General features: G+C 46.6%; 1 protein-coding gene across 2 annotated transcripts in view; it reads right to left on the bottom strand.

Annotated features, from left to right (window-relative positions):
- The window catches only part of LOC144722272 (uncharacterized), a 123,370-nt gene that overhangs the window by 44,789 nt on the left and 56,242 nt on the right, over window positions 1–22,339 (bottom strand). For both annotated transcript variants that reach the window (XM_078600367.1, XM_078600368.1), the window contains exons 20-36: window positions 21,514–21,676; window positions 20,263–20,346; window positions 16,406–16,513; window positions 15,355–15,453; window positions 14,538–14,663; window positions 13,934–14,025; window positions 12,129–12,255; window positions 11,185–11,368; window positions 9,650–9,807; window positions 7,604–7,782; window positions 7,011–7,149; window positions 6,124–6,317; window positions 5,025–5,187; window positions 1,862–1,945; window positions 1,454–1,567; window positions 648–746; window positions 314–439 (exon numbers count right to left, since the gene is read on the bottom strand). In XM_078600367.1, coding sequence (XP_078456493.1) covers window positions 314–439; window positions 648–746; window positions 1,454–1,567; window positions 1,862–1,945; window positions 5,025–5,187; window positions 6,124–6,317; window positions 7,011–7,149; window positions 7,604–7,782; window positions 9,650–9,807; window positions 11,185–11,368; window positions 12,129–12,255; window positions 13,934–14,025; window positions 14,538–14,663; window positions 15,355–15,453; window positions 16,406–16,513; window positions 20,263–20,346; window positions 21,514–21,676 — 2,239 coding nt within the window. The remainder of the gene's footprint in view (window positions 1–313; window positions 440–647; window positions 747–1,453; window positions 1,568–1,861; window positions 1,946–5,024; window positions 5,188–6,123; window positions 6,318–7,010; window positions 7,150–7,603; window positions 7,783–9,649; window positions 9,808–11,184; window positions 11,369–12,128; window positions 12,256–13,933; window positions 14,026–14,537; window positions 14,664–15,354; window positions 15,454–16,405; window positions 16,514–20,262; window positions 20,347–21,513; window positions 21,677–22,339) is intronic.

The raw sequence follows: 22,339 nt of genomic DNA, 5'->3' as shown, positions 1-22,339 counted from the left end.
GTGCCTCGGACGCACGTCATGTGACCACCACATTGCATGTGCAGAGCTTTTTGCAGTTGCATAACAGCTGGCAGCAGCAGCAGCACCCTCAATAGCCATAGCCGTTTGCTTGTGGAACTCCTTTTGCATCACACGTGGCTAACTTTGCGAATTGGAGGTGCGGTGATTGCGAGCACACACGTGCGTGCCGTTATTCTTTACCGGTTTCCAATACGCATGCATTTCCCCCGCTTTTGATGGGCTTTTCCCCATCGTTTGCAAGGAGCGTCGGATGGATTCATCGCCATGGGGGGGGGGGGGTGGTGGCCCTTACGTCCAGGCCTTGCAGGAGGGCCTCCACGCGGTTCTGGCCGGCGGAGGAGTCGCTGCCGTACTTGCGGGTGAGCGTCTCATCGGTGGACTGCAGGGCCTGCTCGATCTCCCTTGCCTCTCGCACGAACTGTACGTCACGGCAGACAACGCGGACGCAGGCGGCTCGGCGTTAGCGGATGATCGATGGGCTTCGCCGAACCCACCACCGCTTGCCGCCTGCCCACAACAACGCGATGGTGATCGCGCGGGGAAGGTGTTTCGCGAGTCGGAGTGAATGCGTTTCAAATCGACACCGTCGACAGATGCCTCCCGTGCGTTGGTGGGGAGGTCCTCACCTCGTCGCCCTTGCTCCTCTTCTGAGAGTCGGTGAGGAGCCGCAGAAGCTGGTTCCCGGTGGCGGTCAGGGCGTTGTATCGTGACCGCAGGTCCATGTACTGCAGACAGCATTGAAACATCGCCGGTGTGTTCTTACGGACAGAAATAAGTGCTGCAGACCTGCGGTACGTTTTGACGCGATACGGACAGGCCGTCGACTGACCATAGCAGTGAGGTTATGCGAATATGTATACATTGCTTAATAAACAGACGTTTCTTACAAGTCAACAATCTCAACGAGCATATTTGCGAAGAGATGTATGGAATGCATGTGAAAAGGTGGTATTTTGATATACATGGTGAAACATAATGGGCAATTTCCAATATCACTTTAGAAGAAAAGTACAACACTTGTAAACCATTCATGAATCGTAAACCATTCATAAATTATTTATAAGATTTAAAAAAATGTGATGCTGCATTTCCAGTGATGAAATAACACAAATAGCACATTCAAACGTTCGCCAATAACACTACCCGACAAGGAAAACACATTATTGCCAACATTTTGGTGCAACGGCTCTTCTCCATAAGCAATAGAGAACTCCTTTCACCTCTCAGAATATCTCTCTTATACAGAAGGGCCATTGCCTGAAACATATATTTTCCTTTTGGGCATTTTGTTGTTACTTTTATTTTAAATTCACGTGTAGTGAAACTTGGCACCATGCCCCTTCAAGATACGCCACTGTCAGGAGATGAGGGAGGATGAGGGAGGATGAGGGAGGATGCTTCAAGTCACGCTTGAACGACCGTGGAGAAGTACCTCCTGCAAGATGGCATCGGACTTCTGGGCACTGTGAGGTGGCACCTTCTTCATCCCAGCTGGGTGATGTTGCCCAACCAAGGCTTTGTAGGTCTTCAGTGCAACCTCAAAATCCTGTAGTTACAGCGGACATTTGAAGGTTATTCATCTCTCTCCGATGCGACTGCAGGGTCGGTACCCGCGTGCCGTTCGGCACGGTGTCCGACGTTTCGCTCCGCATGCTGGGAGCTTCTTCTTAGCAATGAATCGACATTCCAGAGGTCAGTTCATTGTGCCGAACAACACGCGACACGATCCGAAAGCACATCAGAGAGCTGTAACAGCATGGGCACAAAAAAACCAACGCAGCGGAGCTTTAAATAACGACGTAGTCACATGGAGACGGTGGAGACAGGAGTGCAGTCTCACTTTGACCGACGAGCAGCACTGATCGCAGTACTTCTGGCACTCATCCATCGACGCTTGTTTACGCTGAACTTCATTGGCCAGACTCTGCAACCCACACAAATCACGTACACACGTCACACGTATATGTCAAAAAGAAATTCCCTTAATTTTTGCATCTGTGCACAAGTTATATATTAGCTGTGTTTTACAAGTGATACAGACCTCCGTGCTGGATATAGACGTAAAAATAATTTTGTTTTAGTCAATCAGCTTATTGCCATTATATTCTTCTTTTTTTGTAAAGCATTTAAAAAAAAACAACAGGCAAAATGTTATTTTAAAATGTGCGAGACATTCCATGACATCAGGGATAGCTGAGTGGATTCCGTGTGTTCTACCAGAATACATTGGAGTTGTAGTTTTAGATGACCCTGCAGTATTGCTGTAAGCAAGCCTCATCAGCAGTCAAGCTTGCTAAATTGATTGTTTATCAGATGTAATTGGTAAGAGCTCTCTCACTAGATGATGGGGGATGTTGTCACTGGCAAAACAGTATTGTATAAAAACGAATGTATTATATTTGCAGTGTCGCACATTTTAACTTTATGAAGCCTCTATAAAACAGTACCAAACTAAACATAAATGCATAACTGTGTAGAGCTAGACAAACCGCATCACTGTTAGGTTCATATACAGTATGGTGTACCCCTTATAGGAACACATTTGTTTACAGAACACGTGATGTCTCCGTAGCATTAGACAACAGTGGGTAATAGAGCAAGGTTAAAATAACTTGGGGAAAAGCGACGATGATGGGAGGACATTTTAAAGTGGAGCAGTGCGAGGAAAGAAGCAGAGACAGAAGCGAGGTGACCTGCAGTGTGGTGGGTGAGTGGGTGAGTAGGTGACTGAGTGTGTGGGTGAGTGAGTGTGTTGGTGACTGAGTGTGTGGGTGATTGGGTGAGTGGGTGTGTTTGGTGACTGAGCGACAGAGTGGGTGATTGCGTGAGTTTTTGTGTTGGTGACTGAGTGTGTGGGTGAGTGACAGAGTGAGTGGGTTGATTGGGTGAGTAGGTGTGTTGGTGAGTGTGTGGGTGAGTGACGGAGTGAGTGGGTTGATTGGGTGATTGGGTGTGTTGGTGACTGAGTGTGTGGGTGAGTGACGGAGTGAGTGCGTGATTGGGTGAATGGGTGTGTTGGTGAGTGAGTGTGTGGGTGAGTGACGGAGTGAGTGCATGATTGGGTGAGTGGGTGTTTTGGTGACTGAGTGTGTGGGTGAGTGACGGAGTGAGTGCGTGATTGGGTGAGTGGGTGTTTTGGTGACTGAGTGTGTGAGTGATTGGGTGTGTTGGTGAGTGAGTGTGTGGGTGAGTGATGGAGTGAGTGTGTGATTGGGTGAGTGGGTGTGTTGGTGAGTGAGTGTGTGGGTGAGTGACGGAGTGAGTGCGTGATTGGGTGAGTGGGTGTTTTGGTGACTGAGTGTGTGGGTGAGTGACGGAGTGGGTGTGTTGGTGAGTGAGTGTGTGGGTGAGTGATGGAGTGAGTGGGTGTGTTGGTGAGTGAGTGTGTGGGTGAGTGATGGAGTGAGTGCGTGATTGGGTGAGTGGGTGTGTTGGTGACTGAGTGTGTGGGTGAGTGATGGAGTGAGTGGGTGTGTTGGTGAGTGAGTGTGTGGGTGAGTGACGGAGTGAGTGCGTGATTGAGTGAATAGGTGTGTTGGTGACTGAGTGTGTGGGTGAGTGCCGGAGTGAGTGCGTGTGTTGGTGAGTGAGTGTGTGGGTGAGTGACGGAGTGAGTGGGTGTGTTGGTGAGTGAGTGTGTGGGTGAGTGACGGAGTGAGTGGGTGTGTTGGTGAGTGAGTGTGTGGGTGAGTGACGGAGTGAGTGCGTGATTGGGTGAGTGGGTGTGTTGGTGACTGAGTGTGTGGGTGAGTGCCGGAGTGAGTGCGTGTGTAATGGGTTCGAATTAGGTGCACACACACGCAGCTTGGAGGCAACACTATTTATTAAACGGTAAGTAATATAACACTGTATATAAGGTGGTGACCACCTTCCTCAACTCACTAACACTCTGGAACACGACACAGACTGGACCAGGCAGGCAACGGCCTGCCTGGCCCAGGACGACGACTTGGGACTTGACGACCGATGATATCTTCTCTTTGGAGTACAGTACAACAGCCTTGCTCTGCGTTCACACCACGCTTATATCTGCTTTGGCGTGGCCGGCTCCGCCCAGGCGTGGCTGGCTCTCTCCAGGCCACGCCTCCCTTCCCAGGACACGCCTCACTTCCCCCACCTCTGGGAAGGTCCGGATCCCTCCAGCACGTGACCCCCCAGGCACCCCCTTGGGGCCCCCAGCCCTCGTACGGGCCAACACAGTAGTGACCGTTCTATGTCACTACACGTGTGTTGGTGAGTGAGTGTGTGGGTGAGTGACGAAGTGAGTGGGTGTGTTGGTGACTGAGTGTGTGGGTGAGTGGGTGTGTTGGTGATCGAGTGTGTGGGTGAGTGACGGAGTGAGTGGGTGTGTTGGTGAGTGAGTGTGTGGGTGAGTGAGTGATGGAGTGAGTGGGTGTGTTGGTGAGTGAGTGTGTGGGTGAGTAGCGGAGTGAGTAGGTGTGTTGGTGAGTGAGTGTGTGGATCAGCAACCATGACCCCCTGCCCCCCCCCCCCCACTACAAAAACTTGGCAGCACCCTCCTGAAAAGTAGTAATGGGACTCAAGACAGAGATACCCGGGCAAATCAGCAGAATGGTAATAAAAACATGAAAATAATAACGTGCGTCTCTGCTTGGTGCAAGGGGCGCAATTGGGATCAACAGATAAAATGTGCCTTACACAACTACAACGAATGATGAAATTGCCGCTAGGGAGACGGTAGCAAAACGTTACCTGCCTCACCTGGATATCAGGAGGCAGTGGGTTTGATCCCGACCCTGACGCCTGTATATTTGTAGCTTGCATGTTCTCCCCGTGAGTGCGTGGATTTTTATCCGGGTTTTCACATTTAGAATCAACAAGCGTTCATAGTATTTGGCTACGATAGAGTTCCACACTATAAGCCACTTTTGTAGAGCTATCACCTGGGGCCTGGTTGCTTCTGCAAAATATCTATATAGCTTAGTGGCCCTTAGCTGGACAAAACCAAAATTATTTCTGTTTAAAATATAATTCACAATTACCTTGATTTGGGAGATCTGCTCACTGAGCCCGGCCTCCCCGTCGGGCTGCATGGACTGCACCTTCTCGTGCCGCTGCGTGGCCTCCTCCACCCACGGCTGCAGTGTCCCGTACGACTGCTTGTAGTTCTTCAAGGAGCGGCCAAGGTTCTCCAGCTCCAGCAGCCTGCGCAGCAGCGGCCACCATAAGACACGTATCCGTAAAAAGGTGGGGGGGAGAACCTAAACGGCACGCAGCCGTGCGGCGATTTCCCACCCACGCACCACCGCTGGTGGGAGGGCCTCCAATTGGGAGGGAGCTCTTTTAGGGACGCCTTCTGAAAAAGAAGGTACTTTGGCCTACTCTTTTACGCTCACCAGACGTGACGGGCACCCGCGCTTTACCCTACTGCCGGTAGCGACCTGCCAGTGGACCAACTGCGGTGCAACCGTCAATACCACTGGCTGGACAGAAGTGGGGCGGGGGTTTGGGGGGGGTATTTAATAAATCTGCTGATTGTTTTAATTGCCATGCCAGGAGACTGAACCGGCGACCTCTCTGGACCGTGCCAACCGTTACGCCACGGCAGCGGCCCTTTTTCTCGTGATGTAAAGCAGCATCATTGTTGAACGAGGTGACGTGGTAATTGGCGCTGAATAAGAACAACGGTATCGTCATCGGTCCAAGGACACGCAGGCACCTCAACAGCACACGTGTGCGATCCCCACGAGGTCTGCTTACGTCTGTATTAAATCGACCAAAAAAAGAATCGTACTTATCCATGAAAGTGCCTCCTCTCACCAATTAATCGAGCGTCTAGTGCGCCATTAATATCAGCCGAGGGATGTGGCGGTGAGGCGGTGACGAGGCAAAACGGCGAGACGGTGAGGCGGTGAGGCAGCGAGTTGGTGAGATAGTGACAAGGTGAGATGGTGAGGCGGTGAGGCAGTGAAATGGTGAGGCAGTGAGATGGTGAGACGGTGAGATGGTGAGGCGGGGCGGCAGCGAGTTGGCGAGGCGGTGAGCCAGCAAGGCGGTCAGGCAGAGAGGCAGAGAGTTCGTGAGTCGGTGAGTCGGTGAGACAGTGAAGCGGTGAGACGGCGAGGCGTCGGCAGCGCTCACCGGTTGTCGATCTGGTTCTGGACGTTGTCCCAGCGCGTGGCCGCGTCCTCCACGCGCTCGCGGTAGAGCTCAACGTTGATGTCGCGCTCGCTGTGGCCGCGCTGCAGACGCTCGCTGGCCAGCTTCGCGCGCTGCACCTGTCCCTCAAGCGCCGTCTGCGTGGCCTTCTGCTGGGACATCTCGCTCTGCCATTGCTGCGGGGGGCACAGTGGGAGGGTGGTTGGTTGGTTAGCCATGGCAAGTCACACCGTCGTCGATGTTGACATGACATCACAAACTTTGGTTGACGCTTCTTCGCAAGTAGAATGCCATTGAAATGTGACAGCTTAAGTCCTCCCCCGCCGAAGGCTCAAGGTGTGTTTGCACCACCATGGTTGGCTACGTACGGTGCGAAAGATGTACAAAATACATACATACGTACGTGTCCCGTATGTTAACTAGAGATTTCTTTTTGTACGTGTGCATTTATGTAAGTTGGAATTTCTTTTGCACCGTATGTAGTCAACCGTGTTAATCGGAGGAGTGGGAACGTTACAAAAATATTCCCAACTCAGAAAATATGAAGATTTGCCGTAATATTAGACGTTGTGTATATTGATATAACCCACCCCCATAAGATTATCTGCAACATTATTTGACTTATATTTTCATATAAATATATAAAACAAATGACGTATCGACCTCCTGAGCTGGTTGTTTTTTTTTGTTCTGTATTAAAATAAGATTCACGTCCTGACATGTTTCTTACATATTTGCCATACATCTCCTCTGGCCGGAACGATCAACAATTCACAGTACCTCAATGAGACGTATCAAAAAAAGTGTGACAAAACGCAAGAGGGCAAAAAACCTCACAGCTGAACGGGTGATTATTTTCTGACGGATACCTTGAGGAGCTTTGTGAAGGACTCCACCTCATCCACGCTGTTGGGGACATTGTCTGCCTCGAGGAGGCGAGTTTCCATAGCCCCCACCATGGTCTCGGCCTTCTTGCAATTCTGCACCACTGGCTGTAGAGCTTTGAGACTGACAAACACATCACGAGGTAAAGCTTTGAGACTTGACTAAAGGCTCACAGAGTGCTTACCACAAATGAACCGAAATAACTTTGCTGATCTCATCGAGGAGCACAAACCATCAACGCGCCAACTCTTGTCATTCTCGCGGCGGCGGCTTTTGGCTGGCCATCTGGAATGCTCTTCCCTCCAATAATTAGGAAGCCACCGTAGCTATGCACTTTCAAATCTAGATTGAAAACTAATTTATTTTAGAACTGCATTTGCGTTTAGTTTGTTGTCCTTTTCCTGCACCTCCGATGAGCACAGTTGGCTACATGCGGTGCGAAAGAAGTTCAACATTCTTACAAAATGACAGACTGCAGAGGCAGTAACATTAGAACACGATGGCCAGGTGGCTCAGCGGTCAGAGCACCGAACTGGGTGGGTACGTGATACGTGTCTCATCGCTTTTCGCCACTCACTCTTCAAGGCAGGTAGTGGAGAGGTCACCCACAGAGTCCAGCCTCTGCTTGACGTTGGTGAGGGTGGTTCGAAGTTCCGCCTGTTTAGGGCCCAAGTTGGCCTGGTTCAGAATGGGGCCACAGTTCTGGCCAATTCGTTCCAACTCATCCTTCAGGTTCTTGATCTCGAGTTGGATTCTCTGCAGGATGGAACAAAAATCCCTTTTCAAACAAAACAAAGGTTCATAACACGATTATGACCAAAAATTGCCTCTACATGTTAAAATAAAGATGTATGCATATATATTTTTTTCACTGTTCACTCAGCCTGCAGCTTAGCCTTAGGGCTTTATGTAAACCCAAAGTGCCAGTAGGCTGACCCCAGCTCAGCCTACGGGCACTTTGCCTTCAGCTTCGATGAAGAGTAAGAACCACCTCGGAGTGGGCCCAGGGTGGTTCAGAGGTCAGAGTGCAGAGCTGGCACCGTTCATCGAACTGGGTTCTTAAGCGTTGTGAGGCGATGGCCTCAGCCCGGTCACCGAGAACAGCACAAATAAAGTCCATCACATTGAATTTGGTTTTGCATTTAATTTGGTTTGAGCACAGATTTGAGAATTTTAATAAATATATGTTTAACTGTCATGCAATACATTTTCATATTTAAAGGAGGGCAGGTGGAAAGGTGCTTCCTCACTCCTTTGTGGACCAGAGGTCGCTTGAAGCTATGTTAGAAGTAGTTCTTTGATATCGACTTCCATGGGGCAATACTCTGACATGGAGGACTGCATTGCTCTGCGAAAGATCTGAATAAATTTTTTATCACATGACAGAAATAGCAGAATTGGGTTTAATTTGGGGGAAAAGACAAAAAAGACAAAAAACCACCCAGCTCAACAGCTACCAAATTAATTATCCGGGTTGTGAGACACTCCGGAAAGAGGGACGCTCCCTAAACTTATGCCAAATGTCAATAAAGTTATACAAATATGGTCACACACGAACACATAAACACCTAACAAATTATAATACGAAATAATGATTTACAACCCACCACACAAAAAATAAAAGTATATTATACATCCCATCAGCCACATGGATTTCGGAAGTGCGTATATTCAGCAACATCGGTTCAACACGAGCACACTCTGGACCACTCTCAACATTCGCAGTCTCATCAGCAGATTCAGGCTTGTTTGAACCAATGCTGGTGAACTGCCAGATGTTTCGATTATAAAAAGCCACAACCAATTTTTGTTTCTTATTATCCAGAGAATACGGGATTGCTGCACGTGCAAATTCAAGTTAAGGCATTTAACCAAGGCGAGAACTCAGGAAACCAGGATGAGTCTCATAAGCGAGATTAACCTAGCTCACCAAATATTACCAAAAAGCAAAAATACTAATAAAAAGTTACAGCAATGAAGCAAAAAAATTAAAATCAGAGCAAACAAACCCAACTGCGTGTCATATGAGAAATCACAAAAATATCCCGTAAACACCAATCAACATTCCGTAACAAATTCCCTGAAGCACAAGTCGGCTGGGGCAAATTATTTTTCGACTGATCGTGGTACAATTGCAATTGATTTCCAAAAAACATGAAACAGAAAGAGGGCGACTCTTGTGCCAATGCGGAAACAGATGCGGATATACGTATATATATATACGCTCAAGAGCTTAGTTCGAGGGAGACAGCCGTCACTCTGTGGACACGTCGCCCGTCTTGACGTGCAAACTCCAGTAAATTACGCAATTCAGTTGGCGATCGACGTTCAAAGCGGACCACGACGCACAGAGGGATGGCGCCACCCCCGTGGTCGCCCTCCGTGATCCGTGGATCAAACAAATCGCTCGCTACACCGGTGTACGGCAGCGAGAACAGTTTACGCGAACACCGTCGCAAGAGGTCACGCCTTCGGCGCGACGGCCCTCCGCCGACTGAGCGCGATGAACGAGTGGCGTAGACACGTCCGGACTGCGACCGCGAGGGAGTCGCCGGCGAAGAATCGACAGCCGGGCGTTGCGCTGCGATCGGTGTGGGAGTGCGAGGGGGTGCCCCTCCCCTACCTCCTGGTCTCCGGTGCGCTGGCGGAGGTCTCCCTCTGGGTCGTGACCGAGCGGCGTGCGGACCTTGGGCAGCGTCTGCTCCGCGTAATTCTCCAGCAGCTGCAGAATACGCTGCAGGCTGCCCATATTGCCCTGGCAGGCCGAGTCGTCTTGTTTCCCTTGGGTAGAAAATGAGGTCGGTAGCAGGATTGTTTAACATGCTATAACAAGCATTTCACGACCAGTATTATTCACAGTAAAGGTTTTTCTTTTGTTGGTTTTTTCTTTTATTTTCCATAGCAAGAGTTGTTTTGGGGTTAAATCACGTAAATGTTAATGTGCCGTTAAACCCGCCACCACCTGACACAGCCAGTTAGTAAAGTTGGTCACACCAGTGTGCTGAACTAGTGACGAATTGGCATATTTTGTTGACATAATTGGCTGTCGGGTGGTTGCGGGTTTCACGACACATTAATATATGTGGGACCTAACCTAAAACACCTCGATAATGTATAAATGTGTCGTTAACCCACGGTCCGCCAACGCAACCAATGAGTAAAGTATTGTCGCGTAAACAGAACGTGCAATCAGTTACTGCTTCAGCATACAATTTGAGTCCGACGTTTTCCCTCATTGTGATGAAGCTGGCCGTTGTAATCAACGGTGAAACGACGTGCTCAAATTGTAAACGTTGTGGGTTTACTCTCCAATGCACAACAGGTGTAGGAGAGTAAACCCTCTGTCCGGCTTGCGTTGTTAATGGGTACTGTGCATTGTTGCCTTGCTGTCTTCTAGGACTGTTGTTGCTTTTGTTCTTTTTGCTGCCTTGCCCAAGCTTCCACTTACTGTTTGATTTACCAAATTGGCCGGAATTGATATACTTTTGCAATTTGCACTTATATCCTTTATTTATTTTCTTTGTGTGTAACTTGTTTACCCTTCCTATACTCTGCACTCCTATCGGTCTTTGTATTGTTGCAACTTTCTGACCCGCCCCTACTGGACATCTGTGAAGAAGAGCTTGATAGCTCATCAGATTCTTCCAGTATAAATAAAAGATTCTGAATTATTCTGAAAACAAATGTGGAAGAGTAGGCCAAATACCCTCCATAGAAGGGGCTCTCTAGAGCCTCTCTCCTGTGGAGGTCGTTCCGCCATCAGTGGCATGAGAAAAGCAAGCAATTGCAGGGCTGCACGATTACTCGTAACCTTCCCCGCTTTAATCTCCCGACCGGCGATCCGGAGGTTGCCGGTTCAATCTCCCTGCGCAGCAGTTGAAAGTTTCCCAAATTTCCATGCCTCTGTTTAGCTTGCAGTGTTAATGGGTACACCTCGGTCAGTCTATGAACTAGTCTATCGACTAACTGTGGAACTGTGTGTTGTCTTACTGTGGTCTAGGACTGTTGTTGTTGTTGTTGTCATTTTTGCTGCCTTTCCCAATCTTGCGTTTGAATGTAAAAAAATCGTCAGGAATCGATATATACCCATACACTTTATTCATTTGCATCCGTTTATTATATTTTTTGCGTGCGCACACGGAGGGGGAGGAGTGGCACCTTTTTCGATCTGGCCCAGCAGCATCTGGTAGTGCTGCTTGCAGGAGCGCATGTCGCTATCGGCCCTCGAGCGGTCGTCGGCTCCCAGCACCTTGGAGCCATGCAGGTGTTTCTGGAAGCCCTCGTGATGCACGTCCAGGTTGCGCATGGTGCCCCGGTGCTCCTCTAGGCCGAGCTGTTCGAACTGGCGGCACGACAGCGTCGCGGCCCGTGAATACGCGCAAAAAAAAAGGCGAAAGAATTAAGATCTTTCGGGGCGATTGCCATTCGCGTGCACCTATGAAGGCCAGCACTTGGGACACGGGGTGGTGGTGTGGTCAAGCACCACGCCTAGCCGCCTTAATCTCGCCAGTGGTGATGTTTACACATCGTACCCGGTTCTCATTTGAGGCTGAGTCCACCTAGGGAAGGCCCCAGGACCGGTGCAGATATCCTTCACTGGTGTTGGTGGCCATGAGCAGGAATCAAACTTATGTTGTCGGGTTTGTAGTGAAGCACGCTAACCGCTGCATTATCGCTCCTCACACGCATGCATAAATGTTGCAAGTGACATGGCCCAGCAGTAGCGCATTGACCGCAGCTGCCGGCAGTCCAGAAATATACATTGTTGTACTGTACTGCACTCTCAAGTCTAAGTATTTCACCTTAATCAACCGGTGCTGGCAGCTGATTGGTGAATTATGGCCCTCCTCCAGCAGAGGATTGACAAAGAGGGCAATACATGTTAAGATCCAAGTCAATTGAACAAACTATAATCCGAGATGAAAAAAGGATTTCATTCCTGAATCGAATAACGACCGCAAATCGAGTCGATTCACCGCACTTCCTGTGAGTGTGAAACCCGAATACATGCCTCGTGCATGCAAGCAAATGCGACCACACGCGAGACAGGCTGACCACTCGATGAACGGACACGGGCAAAGTGCCACCCAGCGTTCGCTCACCGAGGATGGGTTCCAGGCTTGAACGGTTTTGATGTCCTCCTGCAGTCGGAGCCAGCCCAGCAGGCTCTGCATGTCGATCTGCTGCTGGTGCCACAGGTTGAGCAGGGTCTGGTAGAGCTGCTCAGTTCTGAACAAAAAGGAAACGGCGATTGGGGAGACAAAACCGGAAAACAGAACAGCGTGGTGGTGAGATGTAAACTCCCTCGCCTGGCATGCAGGAAGTGGGTTCAATCCAAACCCTGATGCCTGTATATTTGGAGTTTGCGTGTTCTCCCCGTGGTCACGTATATTTTTCTCCGGGTCCTCCAGTTTGTCCCCTCCACATTTAGGAACATGTGTTGAGAGTATTTGGCTGCTATAAATGTCTACATAATAAGCCACTGGGCAGGTCGCTTCTGAATAAGCAATATTTAAAAATACTTTTTTTTAAACACGCTTTAATGAAATGTACCGTACGAGTAATGGCAGAACTCCACGACTCCAGGAAGTGGCCCCGAAGCTTGCCATAATGGGACCGTGGTGATTTACAGCCAACGTGAGTTGAGCGTGGACAATTAGACCCAAGCCGAAACATAAGATATAAAAAAGATTGCTTAAAATATATATATATTATTTTTAATGATAGAATATAGTACTGTCATCAGTATGACATACATATACCAAGTTTGCAGTTGATACGACATTGGGAAGTGGGTTAAAATTGAGTTACAAGATTTGAGGATACGACAACAGACAGAGTTGAGGATACAACAGACATAGCTCAGTAGGCCTAACCTGGTAATATAAAAACAATAGTTTATAGTTTAAATATCTAAATGACTATGAAAACGGTAATGTTCTTCTTCTCGGTTCTTTCGGTAAAGTCACGTAGAAGGGAAGTAATAAAATAATAAAAATAAAACACAATAAAATTATATAATAATATAATATTTTTATTTTTATTATTTTATTACTTCCCTTCTACGTGACTTTACCGAAAGAACCAAGAAGATGAATCCCTGCAGTCAAGAAAGCTTTAAATCGAAAGGTAATGTTCTTCTTTGTATGGTTGCTGATGACTCAAATTTTACATTGAGTCGTTCAATGTTCCATGTTTTGTTCTGGGTGACCACAGTCACCGAACAACAGAGGATTTAACATTTTCTATTTGGCATCAAGTATCTGCATCTGCCATGGTTTGCATGACAATAGTGTCAGTGCATAATAATAGCATCAGGCAGGAGAACCATATACGTTTCAATCATCAGCACTTCCTGAAGAAGTGCAATGCAATATTTTCAATTCATCAGGAAATGTAGATGTTTTTTTTGGATAGCGCACAAAAGGCTGTGTGTGCATTCTTCACATATTCCTGTGTGTTGTTTGAAACACCAGTGTATGCACATCTAAGACAATTATTGAAAGCAGACCGGGATCACATTGATGAAAGAGGCGAGCGAGAACACAATTGAGTATTTTTGGAAGACTAAAAAAATGCTTGCAATGTTTTTTTTTGTTTTAGTAATAATTACAGTATTTGAATGTGTTGAGTTAAAACACTGACATGATATTTAAGCTCACACCCAATATGATTTTGACAGTGTGGCTATGTTGCCTGACAGAACCTGTGGCGATGACAAGCATTATAATTTCACAACTGAACACTAAAAAAAAAACGAAAATTACAGTTGGCATTAAAATGCACACACACACACAAGCTCCCTTAAAGTCCACAAATCCTCAGGTATTTGTATTTACATTTTCTTACGTAGCGGTGAATATTTTTTTGCAAATATTGTAAAAAATCAATGCACGTGTTTTTTTACCTGTCTGCAGAATCCTTCTGATCTGCAGTGGTGGCCTTGGATGATATGTCGTACACAGGCTGCTTATACTTTGCAATCTCTTCCTTTACGATCTACAACAAGGAGCGCGCAAACACACATGCAATGCTCTCATCGGGCACAGAGAGGGCTAAAACCTAATTATAAAAAGTCACAAGTGACGAAGCTAATAACAACAATCACCAGCAGAATCAGAATTTGTATTTCGACTGGATGAATCCCATGAGCTATGAAGCTCTTTCTCACAGATGTCAAGTATGGACGGATCAGCAAGTTACAACAGAATTTTCTTTTTTTAACTATCGGAGTACAAACATAGAGAAAATGGTAAGCGAGATATGAAATATGATTAAATAGTACATTCATTATTTATCAAGATTGGGCAAGGCAGCAAAACCAACAATTAATCAGTTCCAGACCACACAAAGATAACACAGTCCCTCAATAAAAGCATCAGCCAGCAATGCTGTGTAATCGACGGAAAGAATGAGTTGCTCCAGTCAGTTGCTGAAGAAGCTCCCAGGTATTGGGAGTGAAACGTCGGGCATTGTGCCAAACACCCACACACTCTTGAGAAAACGCTCACCACTGAATCCTGAATGAGAGCTTCAAGCCGGGGAATGGTGGTGAATTTGTCCACAGAGTACTTCTGCCTCAACGAGTCCAGCAGCCTCTTGAGAGCCATCTCCAGGTCACTGGCTCCCCGAGAAAACTGACAAACACAGCACAGTCAAGTTTTGCTGATCGAGAGGGAGCCTACCTAGCCCGCAATCATCTTGCGCAAGCGAATTATACGAGGTTGTCAATTGGGATGCCGCCACGGTGTAATCGTGAGCGCGCCGCCTCACAGCGTTCGGTCTCCCGGCGCGACAGCTGAAACGATGGTTTTGAGTTCCTTAAACCCTGCCGCCTCTTTCCACCCTGCAGTATAAAATTGGTACATCGCAGATATTCGATCGGCAGGTCACGTATGGTGGGGTAAAGTGTGGGTATACTTACACCCTATTTCCAAGACATCTGCTCAAATTGGCAGTGTAGCCCCAAACACTCTTTAAACGGTCTCTCTGGAGCTCTCTTTGGTGGAGGCCCCACTGCCAGTAGTGGCATAAGCATGATATTGCAGGGCTGCACCCATACCTTTTGGAGCATGCGGTTGCTATAAATTTCCACGTGATAAGGCCAGGTCGCTTCTGAAAAACAGCTATATAGCTTGGTGGGCCTTACCTGGTAAAATAAAAAAAAGTTTATAGTTTAGTTTAGTAACACAGTTTCTAAACTCCCATTGTCACTTGTCTTCCTCTTTTTGCATGCATGTCGAACTTCCTTTGCACCGTAACATAGCCAAGCGTGCTAATCGGAGGTGAGAATGGAACGTGCGTGTGTTTGTGTGACGTCAGCGTTACCTCTTTGTCCTTGAACTGGCCAGACTTGCTGTTGATGAGGCGGATGTAGTTGCTCGTCTTGTTGAGAAGCTCCGTGTAGCGCGTGTAAATGTCCATGTACTGGGTACGCGGAGGTGACGGCAAACGGATTTAGAGTCACAACACAGCTCTCGAGAGGGAGCAAAAGTTACGTGAGCGCCTCTTGGAAAAAGAACATTTGAATGACATCCAAATTAGTAATTGCGTAATACAAAATTCCTTTTAAAAACTTTGCAATTTAAGTGGATAACGTTGATATAGTTTTGTTTTGTTTTTGACACATTAACTTTTCATCGAGTCACCACACGTCCCTTCCGATTTCAAAATACATTTTCAAAAAGTATCACCCGAACACGCCTGCTATCATCAAACCTTGGAAACTAGGCATACGTGAGCCTGGATATTGCTTGTAATGGAAATAACCATGCATAAAACAGGTACTATATAGGCTGCTGTGGGACTAAAGTGTATGGAGTGCATAACAATATAACGTTGTACTGTACCATGCTCTCACATCTATGCTCCCCACCTTCATCAACCCACACTGACCAGCAAACCCTAAAGCCTGCAACATCTGGCATTTCCAATCATGATCCTATTGATGTGTTAACCAGGCTCAGACCTGCTTAGAAATCGAGCAGGTGAATTCACTGTGATTTGGCCCTCAGTACCATCGAGGTGCATGTGTGCAAAGACAGAGATCCCCTGTACAGCCTCTAACACTGTTGGGGCAAGTGGCCTTAGTGAGCACCCGTGAAGGCCGGCACGGCACACGAGGGGGTGGTGTGGCAATCACCACGCCCGGCTTCCTTTGTCTCCCCAGCGCTAATGTTTTACACACTGCACCAGGAACTCATTTGAATGCTGAATCGACCTCAACTGAATGCCCAGGGATCGATTCAGACAACCGTCACCGATGTTGGCCGTGAGCGAATGCCGTTTCGCTGGGTAGCGCAGCGCAGAGCGCGAACCAGCCGCATTGGCGCCCCCACCACCACGTGTGCACGGTTTGCGCACGCGCGCACGCACGCACCTCCTTGGTGACGGTGTCGGAGAGGGAGGTCTGTTCTCGGGGCGTAATGGTAGAAGAGTGGAACTTCTCCACCCACAGTCGGTAGTTCTGAAGGTGGTCTTCGTAATCCTGCATGCAATGCGGGGCAACGGGGGAAGGGACTCGCCTGAGCACTTGAGAGTGACAAAAATCCATTTGACGATTCACACCGGCGCACGAAACTAACTGGGGATAAGACACGCAGCAACATTAGCACCATCCTGTAGCACTACAAATACAGGCAGCAACATTAGCACCATCCTGTAGCACTACAAATACAGGCAGCAACATTAACACCATCCTGTAGCACTACAAATACAGGCAGCAACATTAGCACCATCCTGTAACACTAAAGAGACCCAGCAACATTACCACCATCCTGTAACACTAATGCCCATCTGTGGTCATCCTTACAGCAGCGGCTTTTGGCTAGCCATCAAACAAAACGGTCCCTGCATCGTGCGCTTTCAGATGCGCTTCTGCGGCCGTCTGGAACGCTCTTCCTTCCGATATTAGGAAGCCACTGAAGCTTCTTCTTCTTTAGTGCTGCCTAACGGCGTGTGCGACTTCACGATGATATTGGTCCCGGTCTAGCACGGCGTGTAGAGTTTGTGCTGTTGTTAATTGTAGCCATGTTTTGATGTTACTGAGCCATGTCGTTTTTGGCTGTCCTGGTCGTTTTTTCCCTTCGATTTTTCCTTCCAGGATTTGCTTTAATAGCTGGTATTTGTGGTCGTTTCGGGCAATGTGGCCTAGGTAGTAACACTTCCTGCTAATGATGGTCTTCAGCAGTTGCCTGTCAGTGCCCATATCTTGCAGAACTTGTGTATTGGTGGTTTTGGCTGTCCATGGGATTTTCAGCATTCTTCGATACAGCCACATTTCGAAAAAGCTTCGAGCCTTTTTGTTGCTGTTGATGTCAGTGTCCACGTCTCTACTCCGTACAGCAAAATTGACCAGATGTAGCATTTCAGTGTGCGAAGTTTCAGTGATGTACTCAAGTTGTGGTCTGCAAGGAGTGTTTTCCATTTAATAAATGCTTGCCTTGCTTGTTCGATTCTGCTCTTGATTTCGACTTCATGGTTCAACTGATCGTCAATGATTACACCAAGATATTTAAATCGGTGTACTTGTTCCAACTTTTTTGCTGCCCAGCTTGATTGTTATTTCGCTTGTAGTTCGGTTGACCTTCATAACCTTTGTTTTCTTTTTGTTAATTCGTAAGCCCCATATTTGACTCTCTGCGGCAACCACGTCCAAGATTTGTTGTAGATCTTGTTCCGAATCGGCCAGCAGTGCAGTGTCGTCGGCATACCTGATGTTGTTGATGTATTGTCCATTGACTTTAATACCAATGTTTTTATCTGCTAGTGTTCGATCAAAAATCTGCTCCGAGTAGATGTTGAAAAGACTCGGTGACAGTGGGCAGCCTTGTCGTACACCTTTTTGTATTGGTGTTGGGTCTGTCAATTCGTTGTCATATCGGAGTTGGGCCGTTTGCTTACAATAAATAGCAATGATGAAGTTGATGTCGTTTTTATCTACAGTAATCCCTCGCCACTTCGCGGTTCAAGTTTCGCAGCCTCAGTGCATCGCGGATTTTTCAAACTGATTTAAAGGCCTCATTATACCTGTGCAGTAACACTATCATCATCATTCATCATCACATTCATCGAACTGCACAGGTCTGTCATCGTCGTCATTGTCATCGTCGTCGTCGTCATTACTGGAGTCAAGTCTCAAGATACTACTGTCATTGGTGAGTGTAGAACACCATAATACGTATCGTATGAGAGAGAGAGAGAGAGTAAATGTATAATATTAAGGTTTTATAATTAAATATATTTAAGTAAAATATATATATAAAGTATAAATATACATATTTTAAACATTTTGGTACCCACACACATATACGGAAATTCCTAGGGGGCCAATCCTACTTCGCGGATTTTCACCTATCGCAAGGGGTTCCGGTCCCCATTAACCGCGATAAACGAGGGATCACTGTAGTCCCAGTTGTTTTAATAGAGCTGTTAGTCGGTCGTGGTCTACTGAGTCAAAGGCTTTCTCGTAATCTATGAAGCAGATGTACACTTCTTTCTGATGTTCGTAGAATCGCTGTAGTAGTATCTGTAGACAGAAGATTGCTTCTCTTGTGCCTAGTCCTTTGCAGAAGCCAAACTGTGTGTTCTTCAATGCATTTTCGCATGTGGAGCATATGCGCTGTTGGATCACCTTCAGGAAGACTTTCAGCATGTGGCTCATCAAGCTTATCAGTCTGTAGTCTTCGCATTTCCGGCTTGTTGCTTTCTTTGGTATGGCCACAAAGATGGATTGTAGCCAGTCGGATGGAATTTCATTGCCATTGTATATTTGATTGTACCAATTAGTCAGTTGTCGTATGTTGTTGCTGTCTAATAGTTTGAGCAATTCTACATGGATTGTGTCGGGCCCACACGCTTTGCCTGGCTTAGCTGTTTTGATTGCATGTTCTACTTCTGATGTTAAAATGTGTAGAGCGTCTTTCGACATCTGTTGGTCTTTTTCTGCAGGTGTTCTCACTGAAGCTATGCAAGTTTAAATATAGATTGAAAACTCGTTTCTTTAGAACAAATTGTTGTGTTTTGTTTGTTGTCCTTGCTCCGCACCTCCGATTATCAAGGTTGGCTGCGTACAATATGAAAGAAGTTCAACATACATACACCTGCAGACTCGTTCTGCAATCGCCTTGCATGACACAGGGACAGCTGCCACCCGGGGTCCCCCTTGGTTGGACTACAGCCAGGGCATAGGAATTGTTGAAATGAGAAGTGACGTAATGCACGTTGACTTCGTGAGCTATTTAGGCAGCCTATACATTCCCGATCCTTAGATTTCACTGCTCCGAGACAACCTCATACTGACACACACACTGCCAACCAGTACAGACATGATAAAGCAAACCCACGTAATCCAAGACTCCAAAGTTAACATCGCAAATGATCATATTGCATGACTGAATGGGATGATGCCGTTAAGTAGCAAGTAGTAATGTGACCGATGTGTTCCCAATTAAAGATAAAGCATGCTTCTAACGTTCATGCCCTATATTACAGGCCACAGGTCTACAATTGTTTGTTCTTTAAGACATGTGAACGCACTTGAGTATGGAACGTTTGATGTGAAAACTACATTCCGAGCTGGTGACAGTTATACAATTTTTTTTACTTTTAAACAATACGTTTTATTTTATTTTACCAGGTATGGCCTACTGAGCTATATACTATTTTTCAGAAGCGACCTGGCCACAAATTATAGCTCAACAAAGTGGCTTATCACGTGGAAACTTATCGCAGACAAGTAATATAAACGCATGCTGATTCTAAATGGAGGAAAAAACCGGAAAACCCAAAGCAAAATCCACACAACCACGGGGAGAGAGAGAGAGACAAGCAAGCTCCAAATATCCATAGTAGAGGTTTTTTTAGGGTTAGATCATGTAAATATAGATGTGTCGCTAAACCCGCCACCACCCGACACAGCCAATTAGTTAAGTTTGTCACGTAAACAAAACATGCCAATTCGTTACTAGCACAGCACTCACCGGTGTGTTCGAGAGTAAACCCACAACATTTACAATTTTAGTACTACGTTTCACCCGTAATTACAACCAGCATCATCAAGCGACAGCCAGATTAATGGAGAAATCCTCCTGTTTCATTCTTAAATAATATACAGCCGTCAGGGTCGGGATCGAACCCATGACCTCCTGCATACCAGGCGAGGTAGTTAACATCTCGACACCGCGGCGCCCCAGACACAAGCAATAGCCTTGACAGACAAGGTCGTGGCAGACATACCTTCACCATGTCCACGCAGCGCTCTGAGAATTCACGACAATCGTCGACTTTGGGCTTGTTGACTTCAATTTCACTCACCAATATCTGCATCGATGCCATAACAAAAAACAGCCATGTGAAAATCCTTCAAAGAATAAGCGGGGACATTTTACATCACTGCAGTGTTATTGTGATGATTCAATAATATATATAGGGATCTATAGATAAAATACTTATCATTGTTGCAGATAGTTCATTGGAACTTATACTTAAATTCTTGTGAATATTTTTTATCTAAGTGATATAGGATTTATATCATGAGCAGGACAACCAGTATTTTCCAGGTAATCCAATCCTAGATTTGAGAATAGTACAAAAAATAATATCTGTCCCTACACATAAAACATAATCTGTAGAGGGACATATGTGAAGAAGGAATATTGTCTGCTTATGTATTGCATGACTCATATCCTCCACCACAATGCTAACAATTAATTTGTGTAATGTATTATGTCGAACTAGGACACATGTTGTAGTAGTAAAAGTGTTTGCCAATAATGTATCTGGCAGTTCACCAGCACTGGATCAAGAAGGCCAAAGTCTGCTAATGAGACAACGAATGTCAAAACCAGTGCTGAGTTTTGTCACTGCTGAGGTTAGGCAGGTAAACATTATAATTTGTCCACCTTTTTCTTGATGTGGGAGAAATGCTAATAACATGCCATGGTTTCGGTTACACTCAGACATACTAACTTTTTCATCCACGCTGGGATGATGAAGGTAAATGATTCAGTTGCATTCACGTGTCATACGGCCAGTTAATTCCATGAATGAGCTCTATAGAATTATTGTACCTTCAAAATTACACGCAAGATGTATAATTTAGATGATTTTGACATTTTAACTTGGAGGTTAATTTGTGATTGCTACTGGGCGGGACTGGGACGACATCTACTGCCGCCGAGGTATTTAACTTTCAGAATGAGAACATTGCACTTGTACGGGAGGAATCCGATGAGCTACAATGCTCTTTTTCCACAGATGTCCAGTCGGGGCACGGGGTAAGAACGTGACGACAACAAAACAACACAACGACATTTAGCAATGCGAAGACCGCCGTCTCTTCCGCTCGGAAAGTTGCCGAGCACACGGAGAGAACCGTCGGACGTCGTGGCAAACGCACCGGCCCGGCGTAACCCGAGAACGCTTCGGGCAGCCCGTAGAGGCCATTCGCGCGGGGGGGGGGGAACCCCCACATGCGGCCGCTCACACCTTCTGCTGCGTGAGCTGCTCCGTGAGCTCTTGGCTGTTGGACGGCTGAAAGGCCTCCAGCTGCTGCTGCTTGACCAACGCGCCGTCCAGCCAGCCGTCCAGCCAGTTTCTGCTGTCGCGGTACGGCCGAATGAGGACGGTCAACTTCTCCATCTCCTTCAGCCTGTCAAGAGAGCAAGGGTTGTGCGGGCGCACAGCACGCAAGCCAGGGTTCGGTTTGTCTCCCAGAATACTGCCGGACTGGCGTGGAGTATGGGTTATGGGTTTAAGGCATTGCCGATCCATAGTAATCCTACACTATTGCGCCCTAAATATTCCTAGAATTCAAAGAACAGGTTCATATTACCCTTTGGTTCTTTCGGTAAAATCACGTAGGTATAAAATAAAAGAAATCACGACGTTTCGATTGCAACACAAGCAACCATCATCAGGTGGGAAAACCACAGCAATAATTTTTTTTGCTGAAGTTGGAGAGAGTTGCCGTGGTAAGAGGTTATATAGGTAAAAAAGGGGGAGGGGCAAGGGGTTCATATTAATTTGACGCATGAGCTCGCACATTCTTGTCAGTGTGATTTTCGTTTGAATAAGGAAAGAGGGATCTTATTTTTATGATTACTATTTTTGTGATTTTTTATCCAGGAACACATCACTGAGCATCAAGTCCTGTTATGTGTTCGGTGTAGGTCGTGACGATTGCTATGTAGATTCCAATTGAGTAATTTGTGGTTTAATTTGCTCAAGTGTGGCAAATGTAGAAAATAACACTGGCACACAATGGACTATTCTTGCGAATTAAATCAGACGATCTTTAACATTCACTGTGAAG

Source organism: Lampetra planeri, chromosome 14 (genome assembly GCF_965212315.1).
Source record: "Lampetra planeri chromosome 14, kcLamPlan1.2.h2, whole genome shotgun sequence".
NCBI lineage: Eukaryota > Metazoa > Chordata > Hyperoartia > Petromyzontiformes > Petromyzontidae > Lampetra > Lampetra planeri.
Note: the sequence above shows the minus strand (reverse complement) of the source record. Positions and strands in the feature narration are given on the sequence as shown.